The 15,261-nt window shown below is 59.2% G+C and overlaps 1 protein-coding gene across 1 annotated transcript; it reads left to right on the top strand.

Moving 5' to 3' along the window:
- The first annotated feature begins 1,306 nt into the window (after nt 1-1,306).
- YJU2 (YJU2 splicing factor homolog) lies at nt 1,307-15,261 on the top strand. Its single transcript, XM_040629578.1, has 8 exons — nt 1,307-1,449; nt 3,224-3,324; nt 5,149-5,293; nt 7,507-7,641; nt 9,801-9,982; nt 10,682-10,805; nt 13,414-13,561; nt 13,742-15,261. The coding sequence occupies exons 1-8, from the start codon at nt 1,426-1,428 to the stop codon at nt 13,852-13,854; spliced, it is 972 nt and encodes a 323-aa protein (XP_040485512.1). The 5' UTR covers nt 1,307-1,425; the 3' UTR covers nt 13,855-15,261.

Raw genomic sequence — 15,261 nt, 5'->3', positions numbered from 1 at the left:
GGTGGGCAAAGCCACCAGAACTGAAGGGGGGAGAAAATCCATGGGCTTCTCTGTGAACTTCACTCGGGTCTAAACTCAAAGGTCACCATCTCCAAGAAGCCTTTCCTGACTACCTCATGTATGGCCCCCCAAAAGATAGCTGCCTCCTAATCCCCAGAATGTGGGGATTTGGTCCCTTACGTGGCAAAAGGGACTTTGCTGGGTGATTAAGTTAAGAATCATGAGGATCCTTAATTTAAAGATTAAGGATCCTGTATTAAGTTAACGGACGTCAAGGCGGGTTATCCTGCGTGGTCCGTGGTCCGGGTGGCAAGGGTCAGAGGGAGGGAGAAGGTGATGCGGCAACAGAAGCAGAGGCCAGACTGATACCAGGCCATGCGGTGCGGCGTGCGGGCGGACTCCGGAAGCTGGAAAAGTGGAGGAAGCGGATTCTGCCCTGGAGCCCCCTCCCATCCACTTTATACTTCTCTCCCCTCCACCCTGAGGAAAGAGAATGAGAGAGAGAGAGAACACACGAGCAGAAGGACAGAGAGAGAGGGAAAATTCCAAGCGGGCTCCACGCTGACTGACGCAGGGCTTGATCTCATGACCCTGAGATCATCATCTGAGCTGAGATCAAGAGTCCGACGTCTAACCAACTGAGACACCCAGGTGCCCCCACTTTAGACTCCTGACCTCCCCCAAACCATAGGATAATAAACGTGTGTGGTTTTAGGACAGCGAGCTTGCCATAACCTTGCAGCAGCCACATGAAACTCACACACCACCTCAGGTGCCCCTTCTTTCCCCTGTCCGGACACTGCCCTGCGGCACCACGTGTGTGCGGGAGCTGGTGCACGCATGTGTGCACGGCAGGTAGGTCTGAGCGGGAGCTGGTCTTTGAGTCTCTGGGACTCCAGGTAAACGTGGAGGAGGGTGTCCAGGCTGCTCCTCTGTAGACATGCGTAGCCCGTGAGAGCTGTCTCCAGTCCCCAGGTGCGCGCTAGGGACACAGGAACACCTGTAGCTTTCCGCAGCGCAGCACACGGCGTAAGCACTCACCGCCGACCTCTGTGTACGCTGCTCCATAAAGGAGTAAACTGCAGGGAATGTCGTGAGCAGCGGCCACGGCGCGTCACGATGGAATTTCTGTGAGCCGCTGCTCGCCTCTAGGGGGCGCAGAACCTCCCCCTAACTCCAAGTCAGCCGATCCCCGGAACCTTTGTCGCCAACCAGCGAGGGTGCAACTCGGAACGGAAGGTGGCCGGATTCAGCTCTTGACAGGCGGGGACTAGGGCCAATGAGAAGGGGAATCTGAGTATGCTCCAACCAATAATAGAGTGGAGGAAGTGACGTTGGCGGAAATACAAGGGACGGTCAGGGAAGTTCGGCAAACACCGAACCTAAGCGTCCTTCTCGAGCTTGTGAGAGCAGGAGGAGGCAAAGATGTCGGAGCGAAAAGTTTTAAACGTAAGTATTTGGTGACTAGCGCTTTCTACCCGGAGCGGGCCCCCTCGGAGCTCCGGCCTCGGTGGATTTCCTGTGCTCTCCTATTGGTACCTTTATCTCTTCTCCAACGGTCTTCCGCGGGGCGGGGCTTTCAGACACCTCCCAATCACCTTCCGTGAGGGGTGGGCCTTCGCGGCTTTTGGGGGCGGAGCTTAGGGTGTTTGCTCCATCCCTTGCCTGATTGGATGTGCCGAAGGGAGTTAGCCAGTCACGTCCCTTGGGGGGCGGGTCCGCCTTGGTCGTATTGCCGTTCGCCCCTCCTCCTCCAGGCGCGTGGCTCCGTGAGGCCCCGCCCCCCGGGGGGTCCCGGGGTCGCGCTCCCGGAAGGGCTTCGCCTTTGCTCAGTGCTTCCACTCTGTTGGCAGGGGACCCTCCCAGCCGCCTCGGCTTCTCCCGACTCTATTGGAAAACCGGGACTTTGCGGGGGGGGGGCTCTCGAAAGGCTTGAAGCGGCCCCTGAGTTCCGAGTCCTTGTCCGCACTGCCCCGGAGGGGTGTGTGCTCTGTGTCGGGGAGTGAGCTCCCCGGCCTGGGAGTGTGTAAGCCCAGGATGTCAGGCCTAGAGCCCAGGTTTACACGCGCGGGCCGATGCCGCTCCCTGCGGCTCCGCGCTCCGATCTTTGCAACACTTAGGTTAGGGATCCATCCCCGGCGTCTTCACGGTCCAGGGCAGGTGCTAGACCCCGTGTCCACGAAAGTCCTTCAGTCCTGACGATCCAGCTGGGAGCCAGCTGTCCCCATCAGTCCCTAGTGGATCCTGCGCCAGCGCCCGCTGATCAGACTGTGGAGACGAGCGGGTTCTCTCCATTCAGATGAGGACAGCAAGGCCCGGGGAGATGGGGGATAGCGGGGAGTGGAGGACTCGAACTCAGGCCCCTGGCTCTGTAACCCGTGCCCCTGATCACTGGACCACGCTGCTGCCCCCAGAGCCGGGTCCCACTGGGACTCAGTTTCCTCATCTGTGACATGGGCACATCACACTCTGCCTTGAAGAGGCTCTGCAAGGATTCTGTGAGGCAAGAGCTATAAAGTGCTCTGTGTAGCAGCACCCGGCACCTAGTAGGTGCTCAGAACCCAAGCTGCTTTATTTTCTGATTATCCAGTGAAGCTGTTTTCCATGATCCAAACCGGCCTTCCACATAGCTCCCAGCTCAGGCCCCCGTGCGGGAGTAGCTGATACAGCAGGCTCGAGGCTGCCGCCCTTGGAAAGGCTGGTTTGCCGGGTTGGACCTTGGCTGGCGTCCGGGAACTGCAGTTTCAGGATGGTTCCCGTGCTTACGCTCTTTGTACGAATAGCGTGGGTTATGCTGAGCACCGGCCCTCCTCTAGGGGTCTAGAATATTGGAAGCTGCGAGGCAGAGGGGCTAGTGTGACCATCCCTCAGTGAAAGCCCTGGGCTCCCTGTGCGCTTCTCTGGGAGACACCATCTCACATGTGTGGTCATATCTCCTCACTGGGGTAATTAGCACGTCCTGTGTGATTCCATGGGGAGAAGACTCTGGAAGTGTGCCTGGTCTCCCCAGACCCCTTCCCGCACACTTTTTCCCTTTGCTGATGTGTCCCTGTGTCCTTTTGCCGTAGTAAGTGGTAGCCATAAATACGAGTGTATGCTGAATCTTCGGAGCCCTCCCACCAAGCCATCAGACCCCAGGGTGGTCCTGGGGACCTGGGTACAGCTCCCCAGAGCTCCTCCTGCTGCCCCTGGCCGGCTCCCCTGACACTTTCGCTTCCCACAGAAATACTACCCGCCGGACTTTGACCCGTCAAAGATCCCCAAGCTCAAGCTGCCCAAAGATCGGCAGTATGTGGTACGGTTGATGGCTCCCTTCAACATGAGGTGAGTGCCCCCACCCCGTGTGACTCCCCACGTGGCCCCTCCCATGGCACCCCACGTCAGTCATGGCAGACGGACCTGATGCCTGACATCCCCAGAGAGTGGCTCATCCCTGGCACTCAGACCAGGGCCGGTGCCGACTCAGACATCCACCCAGTGAGCGCGGGTCCATGCCAGCCCTCACTTTCCTCACAGGTCAGTTTTAACCCCCCTGACTCAGAGCTCCCAGCCAGCGTCTGCCCCGAGATCTTTTTTTTTTTTTTTAAAGATTATATTTATTTATTTGACAGAGATAGAGACAGCCAGCGAGAGAGGGAACACAAGCAGGGGGAGTGGGAGAGGAAGAAGCAGGCTCATAGTGGAGGAGCCTGATGTGGGGCTCGATCCCATAACGCCGGGATCACACCCTGAGCCGAAGGCAGACGCTTAACCGCTGTGCCACCCAGGCGCCTGCCCCAAGATCTTGATCTTTGGTAATAAATGTGAGTGCAGAGATGGGACCCTGTCTACTAATTCACGGCCTCCAGCAGCCACACTGCTTCATACCCCAGGACCTTTGCACAGGCTATTCCTTCTGCCTGGAACATTCTTCCTTCCGCTCTCACCTGGCCAGCTCTTCTTCACCCCTCAGGTCTTGGCTTAACTCTCACCCTCTCAGGGACACCTGGCTGGTTTTTGGTAGCCAGTCGTTGGTAGACCCTCTTGATCTCAGGGTCATGAGTTCAAGTCTCACTTTAGGTGTAGGGATTAATTTTTTTTTTTAATTAGCTTTAAAAATATAAATTTCAAAAAACTTTTTTCAATAAAATCTTTAAAAAAGCCCTCATCCCCTCAGAGAGGCCCTCGTGACCCCGTCTGACCCCTTCCATGATTCCCTCTCCCTCACCATCCCCAGATCTTGCCCCTCGTACTGCTTCGCAATTACCATGTTTTGCTGGTTCTGAGCCTCACGCTTTTTCACGTTATAGCTTATTGAAGTCAGATACACCCAATCATCAGACACCTTGTTCTTTGAAACTCGGTGTGTGTTTGCATATGGTTGGCCCATTTCTCTCTCCTTCATTCACTCATTTTTAAAATTCAGCAATCCTTTTGGGCACCTGCGGTGTGCCAGGGCCTAGGCGAGGCAGGGCGGATGCTGTGGGAACGAGACCGGCAGAGCCGCGGTCCAGCAGAGCCCACGGTCTCACGGGGAGTAGCGATACAACCACGTGCTCAGGCGCGCTCTTGCCAGGTGTATGTGGGACGTGTGAATCGGGCACGAGGGAGAGTGGGCAGGTGGCCGCCCGGTCGGGGTGGTCAGGGACGTGACAGAAGCCATGTCAGCCGAGCCGGGGACTGAGAGGTGAAGGGTGCCATGGCCTTTGTGAACTGTAAGGGGAGAGAGGCCTGGGGGTGGGACCGGGCTGGGGGGATTTGCAGGAACAGTCAGAAGGCGGGCGGGCCAGGCCTGGGGAGCACAGGATGGGAGGGAGGCCAGGGTGGCGGGAGCTCTGCTTTGCTCTATGTGTCTTCCGTCCTGCTGGAACCTTCCCTCGTGGAGGCCAGGATGCCCCACGAGCGCCAGCCAGGCGGCTGGAAGTGTGTGACAGGCGAGTGTCTGCAGGTCTGGGTCGTCTGCGTGCTTCCCCAGAAGGGGACCCCGGGGCCAAGCCCAGGCAGATAGTAAGGAGAGCACACCAGATGGGAATCTGAGGCAGGCTGCCTCCGGAGGGAGGGAGCTCCCCGTCCCAGGACGTATGCCCGCAGCCATCTGCCAGAATGCCAGAGCGTCCCACCGTAGGAACCAGGGTGCCGGGATGGCCTGAGTCCCTCTGTCGTGGCCAGGTGTAAGACGTGCGGGGAGTACATCTACAAGGGCAAGAAGTTCAACGCGCGCAAGGAGACGGTGCAGAACGAGGCCTACCTGGGCCTGCCCATCTTCCGTTTCTACATCAAGTGCACGCGGTGCCTGGCAGAGATCACCTTCAAGGTAGGCGCCCGCCCAGCCGGCCCCCCCTCCCTCCACGGGGCTCCTGTCTCACTCTGTCCCAGGAGACAGACTTGTTCCCGGGAGCGTTATGTACAGAGACCCGGATGTACAATGTCACGGGATTCGGGGAGCAGACCGCGCAGTGACGGGGCGCGCAGCCGGTCACGATCACAACTGTGTTGAGAATTTGGGGAACAGTCGAGGACCTTACGGTCCGTTGGAGTTTCTTTTTACCAAATGCTTTTCCCTTCGGGTATAAAAAAAGTATGTTGAAAGAATTACGTATTTTGGTTACTTTTATTTTAAGATGTATTTATTCGTTTGAGAGAGAGCGAGTGCGTACACGCACCAGCCTGGTGGGGGGCAGAGGGAAAGAGACTCTCAAGCAGACTCCCCGCTGACCGTGAGCCCAGGTGGGGCTTGGTCTCGCCATGTGGAGATCATGACCCGGACCTCACCCAGAATCAAGAGTCGGACGCTTAACCGACGGCCCCACCCGGGCGCCCCTATTTGGAGTACTTTTAAACAACAGCTTTAGTGAGATGTGATTCACGCGCCACGCAGTCCACCTTTTACGGCGTCTGGTCCGGTGGTGTTTAGTGTATTCACGGTGGGCTAACCTGACCCTGGACCCGATTCCAGGAAATTTCCATCACCCCCAGAATGAGCCCCGTAACCATTAGCAGTGGGTCCCCATCGTGCCCACCTGAACCCCTGCCCTGGGAGCCACCCGTCTGCTCTCCGTCCGCGGGCGTGTGCGTTGTGGACGTTTCCCGTGTGGTGCCGTCACCCTGTCCTTGTGCGTGTGTCCTGGTGCGCCTCCGTGTTCCTCCGTGCCGCGGAGTGCGGTGTGACCCATTCCACTTCACACCGATCACGCTCTGGCATGGGAACATACCACGTGTGCACAGCCGTCTGTCCCGGTGGACACATGGGTCATTTCCAGAGAATGATCTTTTTACCTGAATTGAAATGATGTATATGTATTTAGATATTCACAAATACATATGAATTTGTTAAAGACTAGAGGATCTCTGGCAAAATGGTATAAATTGGTCTTTCCGGTGAAGAACTTGGGGCGATTAAGTAGCTAGGGTCACGCACACAGTTCATGGGTCCCCGTGTGCGTGCGTGGTGGAAACAGAGCTCAGACAGAACTGCGGGGCCGGCGCTGGAAATCGGTCTGCTGCTCTTGCTGCCCAGACAGCCCTGTGCCTGGAAACATGCTCAGAAGGCTCTGGCGCAGTTTCCAGGAGATGTGCCCCGCACGCTCGCACGTAGGGATCCCCGTCTTCCTCGCGCTTTCCCTTTTAGCGATGCACTCTGTACTGGGGAGTACTTGCAGGCACGCGAGAAGCTGCAGGCCCACCTGCCCCTCGCCCGCTTCCCCTCCTGTCCGCAGAGACGCCCGCAGTGCCTCTGTCTCTGTCCCACTGAGAAACCGACGCTGAACGTGACCGTTAACCACGTTCCACACACGGTGTGGGTTTCCGTGTTTTTCCTGACGCCATCTTTCTGCTCCAGGGTCTCTGCCAGGATGCCAGCTTACGTTTCCCCTCTCCATTCTAGAAATACGTGTAGGAGCGTGCTCTGTATGTGCTTAATATGTGATTTATACGTATGAGAAATTGCGAACAGGTGCGCACACGCACGCACACACACGCACACAGGGCAGACAGCGGACAGGAAGACAGGACACATGCAAAGGCCTAGAGACTTGTATTTGCAGTTGTGCGGAAGGCGGGGGGCGGAGGGAGGCAGCGGGCAGGTGCAGAGGGGTCTGAAATTCCATGCTGTGGAGTTCGGCGTTTTGGGAAAGGGGGCAGGAGCACTAGAAAATAGTGTACCAACCAGGCATTAAAACAAGAAAAGGGGGGCGTCTGGGGGGGGCGCAGTCAGTTGAGTGTCTGACTCTTGGTTTCAGCTCAGGTCCTGATCTCGGGGCCGTGAGGTCGAGCCCCGGTCGGGCTCCATGTCGGGCTCCGCACTCAGCGGGGAATCTGCTTGAGATTCTCTCTCTCCTCCTCTCCTCCAGCTCGTGCTCGCTCTCTCAAAAAAATACGTGAATCTTAAAAAAAGGAAAAAAAAAAAAAAAGATAAGGACAGGCCCGAGCAGGAGCGAGGCCCGAGAGCAGGTGGCCCAGGCTGCCGGCTAGCAGAAGCTCTCGATGCGCGGGGACACGGGACTGATGTCTGCCCATTCTCCCCTCCAGACAGACCCCGAAAACACAGACTACAGCATGGAGCATGGGGCCACGCGGAACTTCCAGGCGGAAAAGCTCCTGGAGGAGGAGGAGAAGAGGGTGCAGAAGGAACGGGAGGATGAGGAGCTGAACAACCCCATGAAGGTGAGCCGGGGGCCCGCGAGCACCTCTTCCTGCCTCGGGCCCCTGGGCAGGGCGATGGCGTGGGCGGCAGAGCGTCAAGGTGGCCTAGGAGCCCTGCCTCCCGGTCACACACGCCGCGTAGCCCTGGGAGCGCGCACGCAGGCGTCTCACTCCTGCGGTCAGGTCGTTCGTTGGGTCACGGTCGACCTCAGGAAACGGAGGTGATCCAACGGGCCGGACCGCTCACGCGAGCCCTGCGTCTGGGTCTAGAGGACATTCGCCATGTGAAGGAACAGGCCTGGAGTGGGGACCCACGTGGCAGGGAGCAGTGGGGGGCCCACGTCAACAGCCAGCTAGAAAGTGGGACCTCAGTCCCACAGCCACAAGGAATAGAATTCTGCCAGCCGTCCGAGTGAGGCTGGGCCTCGGATGAGACCACCGGTCCCTGACGTGAGCCTGTGGAAGCCCCGTCAGAGAACCGGCCTCACCGCGCGCGGCTCCCGACCCATACCAGCCAGGGGACACGGAGATCCCTGTGGTTTTAAGCCATTGAGCTGGTAGCAGAGTGTCATGAAGCCAGAGGAAACAAATAGGAGGCAGGAAGTTGGACTTGAGAATGCAGGGTGCTTCCTGGCTCCCTGGCTACCCCCCAGTTTGCAAAGACGCCCGCGACCATGGCTGTGAAGACTAGAAGTATGGAAGGAAACGTTCTCTTGAATGTTTCCTGGCTGTGTGACCTTGGGCAAGGCCCTTGGCCTCTCTGTGCCTCTGCATCCTGGTGTGTCAGATGGGATTGATGACCTGCCCCAGAGGTTGTGGTGGGAATTGTGAGTTCGTACATGTGAAACTCTTGGGACGGGGCCCGGCACGTAGTTACGCAGCAACGCCTGAGTCCTGATGCTCTGATGGGCCCTCTTCGAACAAATCGTCATCTTCCGCTAGCCAGTTTTGTTGTCTTTCTCGGAAATGTGATGACATCCGTATTCTTTCCGGTCTCCCCCACCGCACAAAGCCCATCCATCCCTGGGCCCTCCACACCTCTGCCGGCTGTTTTCTGAGCCAGCACATCGGACCTGACTCGGGGTTCTCTGTGGCGTGGGGAGCAGCAGGGAGGGACGCAGGCTCCGCGGAGGCAGCCGTGTCCCCAGAGCCGCCTGTGCGGTCATGTCCGTTGTGGTCCACCCATGTGGCCACGGGCTTACGGCCTAATGAGTTACCCCAGAACTGCACCTTACCAAACACCCATGTGATCCTCCGGTTTCTGGGGGTCAGGAGGCCCAGGGAGCTGAGCTGGGTGGTTCGGGCCCGGGGGCTCTCAGGAGGCCTCAGTCAAGCTGCAGGCTCAGCTGGCCACGTCCCTGCCACGGGGGCCCCTGCACCCCGCATGACATGGTGCCAGCCTCCCCAGGGCCAGCAGTTCAGAGGAGCAGGGAGGAAGCCTTTCAGGACCCACTCTCCGAGTGACACCATTGTCCCATCACACTCCGCTCGCTCGGAGTGGGTCAGAGTCCAGCCTGCGCTCACAGGAAGGGGAATGAGGCTCTGCTTTTTCAGGGAGGAGCATCGAAGAATTGGGGGACGTGTATTCAAACCCTCGGGACTGCCACTTTCCCCTGTACGCGGTCTCACGGCCCGGGAGCGGCCGACTCGGGCTTCCCACCCACGCCTCGGAGACCTGGGCTGGCCCGGTTCCTCTGCATTGTCGCAGAGATGAAATGAGCTTACGCTTGGCAACGTGTCAGCCCGGGGCTGGCACTGAACAATTGCTCAGATGGTCACTTTAATCTTTGTTACTATTTTTTTTTTTTTTTGCATAAGCTCTGCACCCAACATTGGAGCCGAACTTACGACCCGAAGATCAAGGGTCGCATGCTCCACTAACCGAGCCAGCCAGGCCCCTCATCTTTGTTTGTACTTCTGTTTCGTGACGGAGCTGGGCCAGACGTCCAGCCACGGGGCCTCAGGAGACCACTCCCTGTCCCCGAGCCTTGGTGCTCTGAGCTGGGAAATGGGCACAACAGGGGGACCGGGCAGGAGGCCCCTGAGCAGGCACGTGGGTGCAGGTGGGCGTGGGGGCTCCTCCCCGTGTGGGTGCTGCGCCCCCCCACCCCCGCCCCGGCCCCAGCAGCTGCACGGAAGGGCCGCGTCCCCACACACTCAGCCTGGGTCCTGCCTGCCAGGTGCTGGAGAACCGGACCAAGGACTCGAAGCTGGAGATGGAGGTTCTGGAGAACCTGCAGGAGCTCAAGGACCTGAACCAGCGGCAGGCCCACGTGGACTTCGAGGCCATGCTGCGGCAGCACCGGCTGTCGGAGGAGGAGCGCCAGAAGCAGGAGCAGGAGGAGGACGAGCGGGAGACAGCGTGAGTCAGCCGGGTGGGGCCGGGCGGGAGTCCCAGGCACTCGACCCACCTCACAGCCTTTTCTCAGGCCTCCGCCTGGAACACCCCCCTTCCAGATTTTCCGTGGCTCCCTCAAGTGTCCCCTTCTGCAGGAGGCTTCCCCCCACCACATCTCCCTTTCTCTCCCATGGCGTCTGTGCCGGGGTCACCGGCATCACCCCAGGTTTGATGATTTGCCCAGGCCTGCTGTGTTCACACTCTCTCCCTGGCACTGACACCCTGGAACCTTCCCTCTGCTTCACCCATCTCTCCTGATTCATCGCCTCCCTCCCTCCTCCAGAATCTGAATGCGGGCTTGGTTTGGCTTCTGCGTTCTCAGGGCCTGGAACGGGGTCAGGCGCGTAGTAGGTGCCCAGGCGGCACAGCGGTGAGACGACTCTGCGTTTATTGAGCACCTTCTGAGCGCCAGGCGCTGGTTGGCGGTGGTCCTCATCATTATGGCCATCAAGGGGACTGTGGGGCGGGGAGCTCCGGGCTCCAGGTACCCGGCTGGGGTTCCAGCTGAGGGGGCCGGTGCCATTGGCCAGCACTTAACCACACCGCCGTCTGTGCACAGGGAGGATTGAAAGGAGTTTGGGTGCTGCTCCCTGCCCCGCTCACTGCTGTCAGGAGGGGCGGCGAGCGGGACAGGGGATCGCAGGCATGTGTGCTGTCCCACAGGGCGTTGGTGGAGGAAGCGCGCAAACGCCGGCTGCTGGAGGACTCGGATTCCGAGGAGGACGCGCCTGCTCCCGCCCCGCCGCGGCTGGCCCTCCGGCCCAAGCCCACCGCCATCCTGGATGAGGTGAGTGTGCCTGCACCTGCCGAGTGCTCTCGGGACAGCAGAGAGCGACTCAGGACGGCCAGAGACCCACTGTGCGTCAGCAGGCCCGGCCCCTGCAGGGCTGCAGTCTACCCGCCCCTGCTGAGCTGCTGAGACGAGCAACCCCAAGCTTGGAGACTTAGGAACACAGACTTGTATTTCTCGGTCCGTAACGGCCCTGCGGTGACCACCGGGACTTGCAGGCAGCGCTGCTCCCAGCTTGGGGACCCAGGCTTTTTCCAGCTTCTCCATCTGCTCTCTCCTGGAGCATGGTCCCAGCTCTGGGGTCACGGTTTCCAGCTAGGGTGGGGGTGGGAGGGGCACCCGAAGTTCAGAGTCAGACTAGTGAGCCGCAGGGGGCCTGGGGGCAAAGGGAGGGAGGGGGATTTTGGGGGTGGACTGCCACCATCCACGGTGGTCAAGGCCATGCTGCTGTGTTAATCCAAGATGGGGCTAAAGCGGGAAAGGATTTATTTTAACTCAGACATACTCGTGGTCTGTGCTAGCTAGATGCAGGCTCGCCTCTGGGTGAGTCCCAGAGTCACAAGGGTTTCAACTGCACGGAGGTTACTTTTCTATTGAAAAGTTGTGCACAGGCCCCCCCCTCCACCGTCGGCATCGGGCCCAGGCAGCTTCCTCCTCCTCCCGGTCCTGCTGTCCTGGGGGGGCTGCCCTCACCGCGCCGCGTGTCAGCGCCACCTTCACATCCTAGCCAGGGGTGAGGGCCGGGCAGGGGACAAGGACGTCCAGGGCCACTGTACCATGGGTCCCACACATCCCGCTGCACAATCCCATGGGTGAGAGCTGAGCCACCTGAGCACATCCTGCCACAAAGGATGATGGGTAATGTAGTCTTTCTGGGGTGCAGCCATGTTCCCATGAGGCTCCTGTGACTGTCAGCAGAGAGACTGGCCCTGGGGGTCGCGCACACTCATTCGTTACTCTCTGACACAAAACCAGGATGGTTTCTTTGAGGATCTGTCCCCTGATGACGGGTCTCACGCTGTCTTTCTTGCATAAACAGCCCCCAGAATTGTCTAAAACTTCCTCTTTTTTCTTTCACGTAGAATGAGATTGGAGCCACTGTGAAAGCAATCTGGGTTTCTTTGGCCCCCCCCATCTGTTCCAGGTGTCTTCTTTGCACCCAGTTTGATGAGACTTTTTGTTTCGTTTTGCACAAAATAGCTCCATCGAGACTTCCCAAATCTTCACCGTGACGTTTGCAGGAGCCCACCCCCTTCCGCGCTCGTGGCGCCTGTGTCCGTGGTTTCATTTAGTGGCTGTGTGCGCAGCTGGCGGACACGGGCTTGGGGAGGGGCTCGCAAGGGCTAGCGCTGGGGGCCACGTGAGTCGGTTCAGAAAGCTGCGGCTGGGATGGCTGGCCTCTCTCCGCACCCCACTGGACCACGTCTGTCCTGGTCAGCGCACAGATGGCTGCGTGCCTGCCGGGTCCCCCTCCCGCGCGCCCCCTGCTCCAGCCGAAACACGCCCTTGCATGTGCCAAGCCCAGTCCCTCCAGGCCCTGGCCTCATACTCCGCCGCCTGGAGCACCGTCCCTCACGTCTCTGCTCATTAACTCCTCCTCGTTCTGCTGTCAGCCCATAGTCCCCTCTCAGAGGAGACCTGTCCTGACCACCTTATCGACTGGCCGCTGTTGCCACACACTGTCACACCACGCTGATGTCTTTCATTGTGTCACACCACTTGTCAGGACGGACGTCGTCCTGTTGATCTATTCGCTTGTCCATCCTCCCTCCTCCCTCGGACGGTGGGCCCTGAGAAGGCAGCCCCCTGCCGCTCCAGCTCCTAGCTCAGACAGGAGCTCCCGAATCCAGGGGATTCTGGTTCCTCTGTTTCAACACAAAACTGATAAAAGGGGTCCCTTCCCGTACAGTTGAAGAGCTGGAGGTGGGGCTGAGCCCCTCTCTGCCTTCCCTGCACTAGTCTCCAAGTGGGGGCCTCCATTTTCCCTCATTCCATCAAACTTCGGTAGAGCATCTTCCTGCCAAGAGTTGTTTATGGCACTGTGGACCCAGTCGTGAACACGACAGGAGCCCCCAGCGTAGATGAGCAGGCCACTTAAGAAGGCAGTGGAGGGCACTGGGGGCATGGACATGCGGCACTCACTTGAGCACTTGAGCTCGAACTGTAAAGAAAGGTTTCTCAGAAGAGCTGATACTTGGGTTGGGTATTGAAGGATGAATAGGAGTTCACCAAATGCCTTAGAGGAAAGGGGGCATTGCAGGTGGAGGGAATGGCGTGGGTAAAGGCACGGAGGGGAGAAGGTGTGGTGTGATTTAGGAAGTGTAAGTGCAGGGGCGCCTGGGTGGCTCAGTCGTTAAGCGTCTGCCTTCGGCTCAGGGCGTGATCCCGGCGTTCTGGGATCGAGCCCCACATCAGGCTTCTCCACTGGGAGCCTGCTTCTTCCTCTCCCGCTCCCCCTGCTGTGTTCCCTCTCTCGCTGGCTGTCTCTCTCTGTCAAATAAATAAATAAAATCTTAAAAAAAAAAAAAGGAAGTATAAGTGCAGAGAGGCTGAGGAAGATGAGATTTGGGCCAGTTCACTCACTTGTGTCCCCCCTTGCCCCCAGGCCCCAAAAGCCAAGAGGAAGGCGGAGAGCTGGGAACGGAGTGTCGGCACGCTTGGCAGCAGGCCCCAGCTGTCGGGCCTGGTTGTGGTGAAGAAAACAGACCTGGGTGGCAGCACCCGACAGGGCCTGGCGTCACCCACCACCCAGGGTAGGTGCCCTGGGGTCCTGGGACTGGAGCACAGCACCTCGGGCGGCCACCAGGTGGCAGCAGCACCCCAGTGCGGCCTTGGGGGGGACCATCAGAGTGGCTGGGGGTGAGTGGGCGGTGTGCCCCCAACCAGGGCTGTGGGGTTGAGGCTGGGTAGGCTAGCTCTTGCCTCTCACCCAGGGCCTGTGCAGAGCAGGAAGGAGGCCGACCCTGCACCGTGGACGCCCGGCACCTCCTCCCTGAGCCAGCTGGGGGCCTATTCAGACAGCGAGGACAGCAGCGGCAGCAACTGAGACCCCACCCAGGCCTTTCCCCGAGTCAAGGTCCCGCGTCCAGCTTCAGCTGACGGTCGGGGCAGGAGTCCCCAGCATCAACCAGAGCCATGCATGACTGGGCAAACCAGGGAGGCCAGCAAGGGCGTCGGCCGAGGGACTTGGTTTCTCCCCTGTCCCCCCATGTGTTGGCCCTTGGGGTCCTCAGCTCACACTGCCGCCCTCCTTGCCCTCCTTTTGGGGCCGCGGCATCCCTGGAACAGCTCTCGGCTCCCTGTGTGGTACTCCCTTTGACAGCAGAGTTTGGGGCCCCGCTGGTGAGAGCACCCACCCCCCGTTAGCTCCGCCCCCTCAGGCCACAAAACCTGCGAACCAATAAAAGGCACCTGCTGTCTGGCCGGCCGGGACACCTGTCCCGCCAGCTTCTGAGGAGGGGCCTCAGAAACACACAACGTGGCCAGTCCGGCCTCGGTGTTGGAAGCTGTGAGATGGCAAAGGCTCGTTGATTAGTGGAGGTTTGGGGAGAATTTGTTATGTAGCAATAGATCGCCAATATGGCCCCTGGTCATGTGACCAGGAACTCGATTCCAAAGCTCTCGTTCTTTCAAGGTTGCCGGACTTCAACTCTGCTATAATTCTCTCCCACTTGTGAGTTTTCTAGCTGAAGGTCCTGTGCTCCCGCCAGACTCCTTCAGCACCTGACCTCCAGCTCTGCTCTCCTGCCCCTGCCAGGGTCGCCGGCCTCAGGGCCTCAGCCCTCCCCTCTCTCTCTCTCTCTCTCTCTCTCACACACACACACATTTGTTTGGCATTTGGTAATGAGGCTTTGTGCTTCTTGCTGGCGGCGTTTGGGAGATGAGAAGCCCCCACTTTGGGGACCCACTTCCTACAATGATTTATGTGCCGCAGTATGACTGGAAGACGCGAACTATCCAGCCAGGCCCCTGGGTCCTCGCAGCTCCCCGGCTGTGAAGACAGGCCCCGGGAGCCCTGGTTCTGAACCGCTGTCGGTGGTGGGCTGCCGCCGGCAAATTGGCCGCGGCGGGGGGTATTCGCACTATGGAAGTCGGTGCTCGGGCAAATCGGTGTCCCGTGCCAGAGCCCCCGCCGTGGGCACTTCCAGCACGCCGCTGCCCGCTTTCCCCAGAGTCAAAGTCAGCCTTGCGCGCGGTGCCGGGGACGATCTGCGGCTAGAGGAAGGCATCCACTGAAGCGCTGGTGGAAGAGATGAGGTGGCGTGGGGCCCCCGGGTCACTCTGATTCGTTCTCGCAGACCGGTACCTGAGCGCCTGTCCCTTTAGCCCCCCCCCTTTGTCACTACTAAAGATTATGAACTCCATTCTAAAACACAGATTAGCAAACTATGGTTGGTGGGCCAAAGCTGTCCCACAGCCTGTTTTTGTGAATAAAGTTTTATTGGCACAGCAA

Source organism: Ursus maritimus, unplaced genomic scaffold, assembly GCF_017311325.1.
Source record: "Ursus maritimus isolate PB19 unplaced genomic scaffold, ASM1731132v1 scaffold_14, whole genome shotgun sequence".
NCBI lineage: Eukaryota > Metazoa > Chordata > Mammalia > Carnivora > Ursidae > Ursus > Ursus maritimus.
Note: the sequence above shows the minus strand (reverse complement) of the source record. Positions and strands in the feature narration are given on the sequence as shown.

Bases quoted from the DNA above. Each gene is read 5' to 3' on its own strand.
- YJU2 (XM_040629578.1), top strand. From the start codon at position 1,426: ATGTCGGAGCGAAAAGTTTTAAAC. The intron at 1,450-3,223 runs GTAAGTATTTGG...CGCTTCCCACAG, and splicing joins CGGAGCGAAAAGTTTTAAAC to AAATACTACCCGCCGGACTT. The intron at 9,983-10,681 runs GTGAGTCAGCCG...GCTGTCCCACAG, and splicing joins GAGGACGAGCGGGAGACAGC to GGCGTTGGTGGAGGAAGCGC.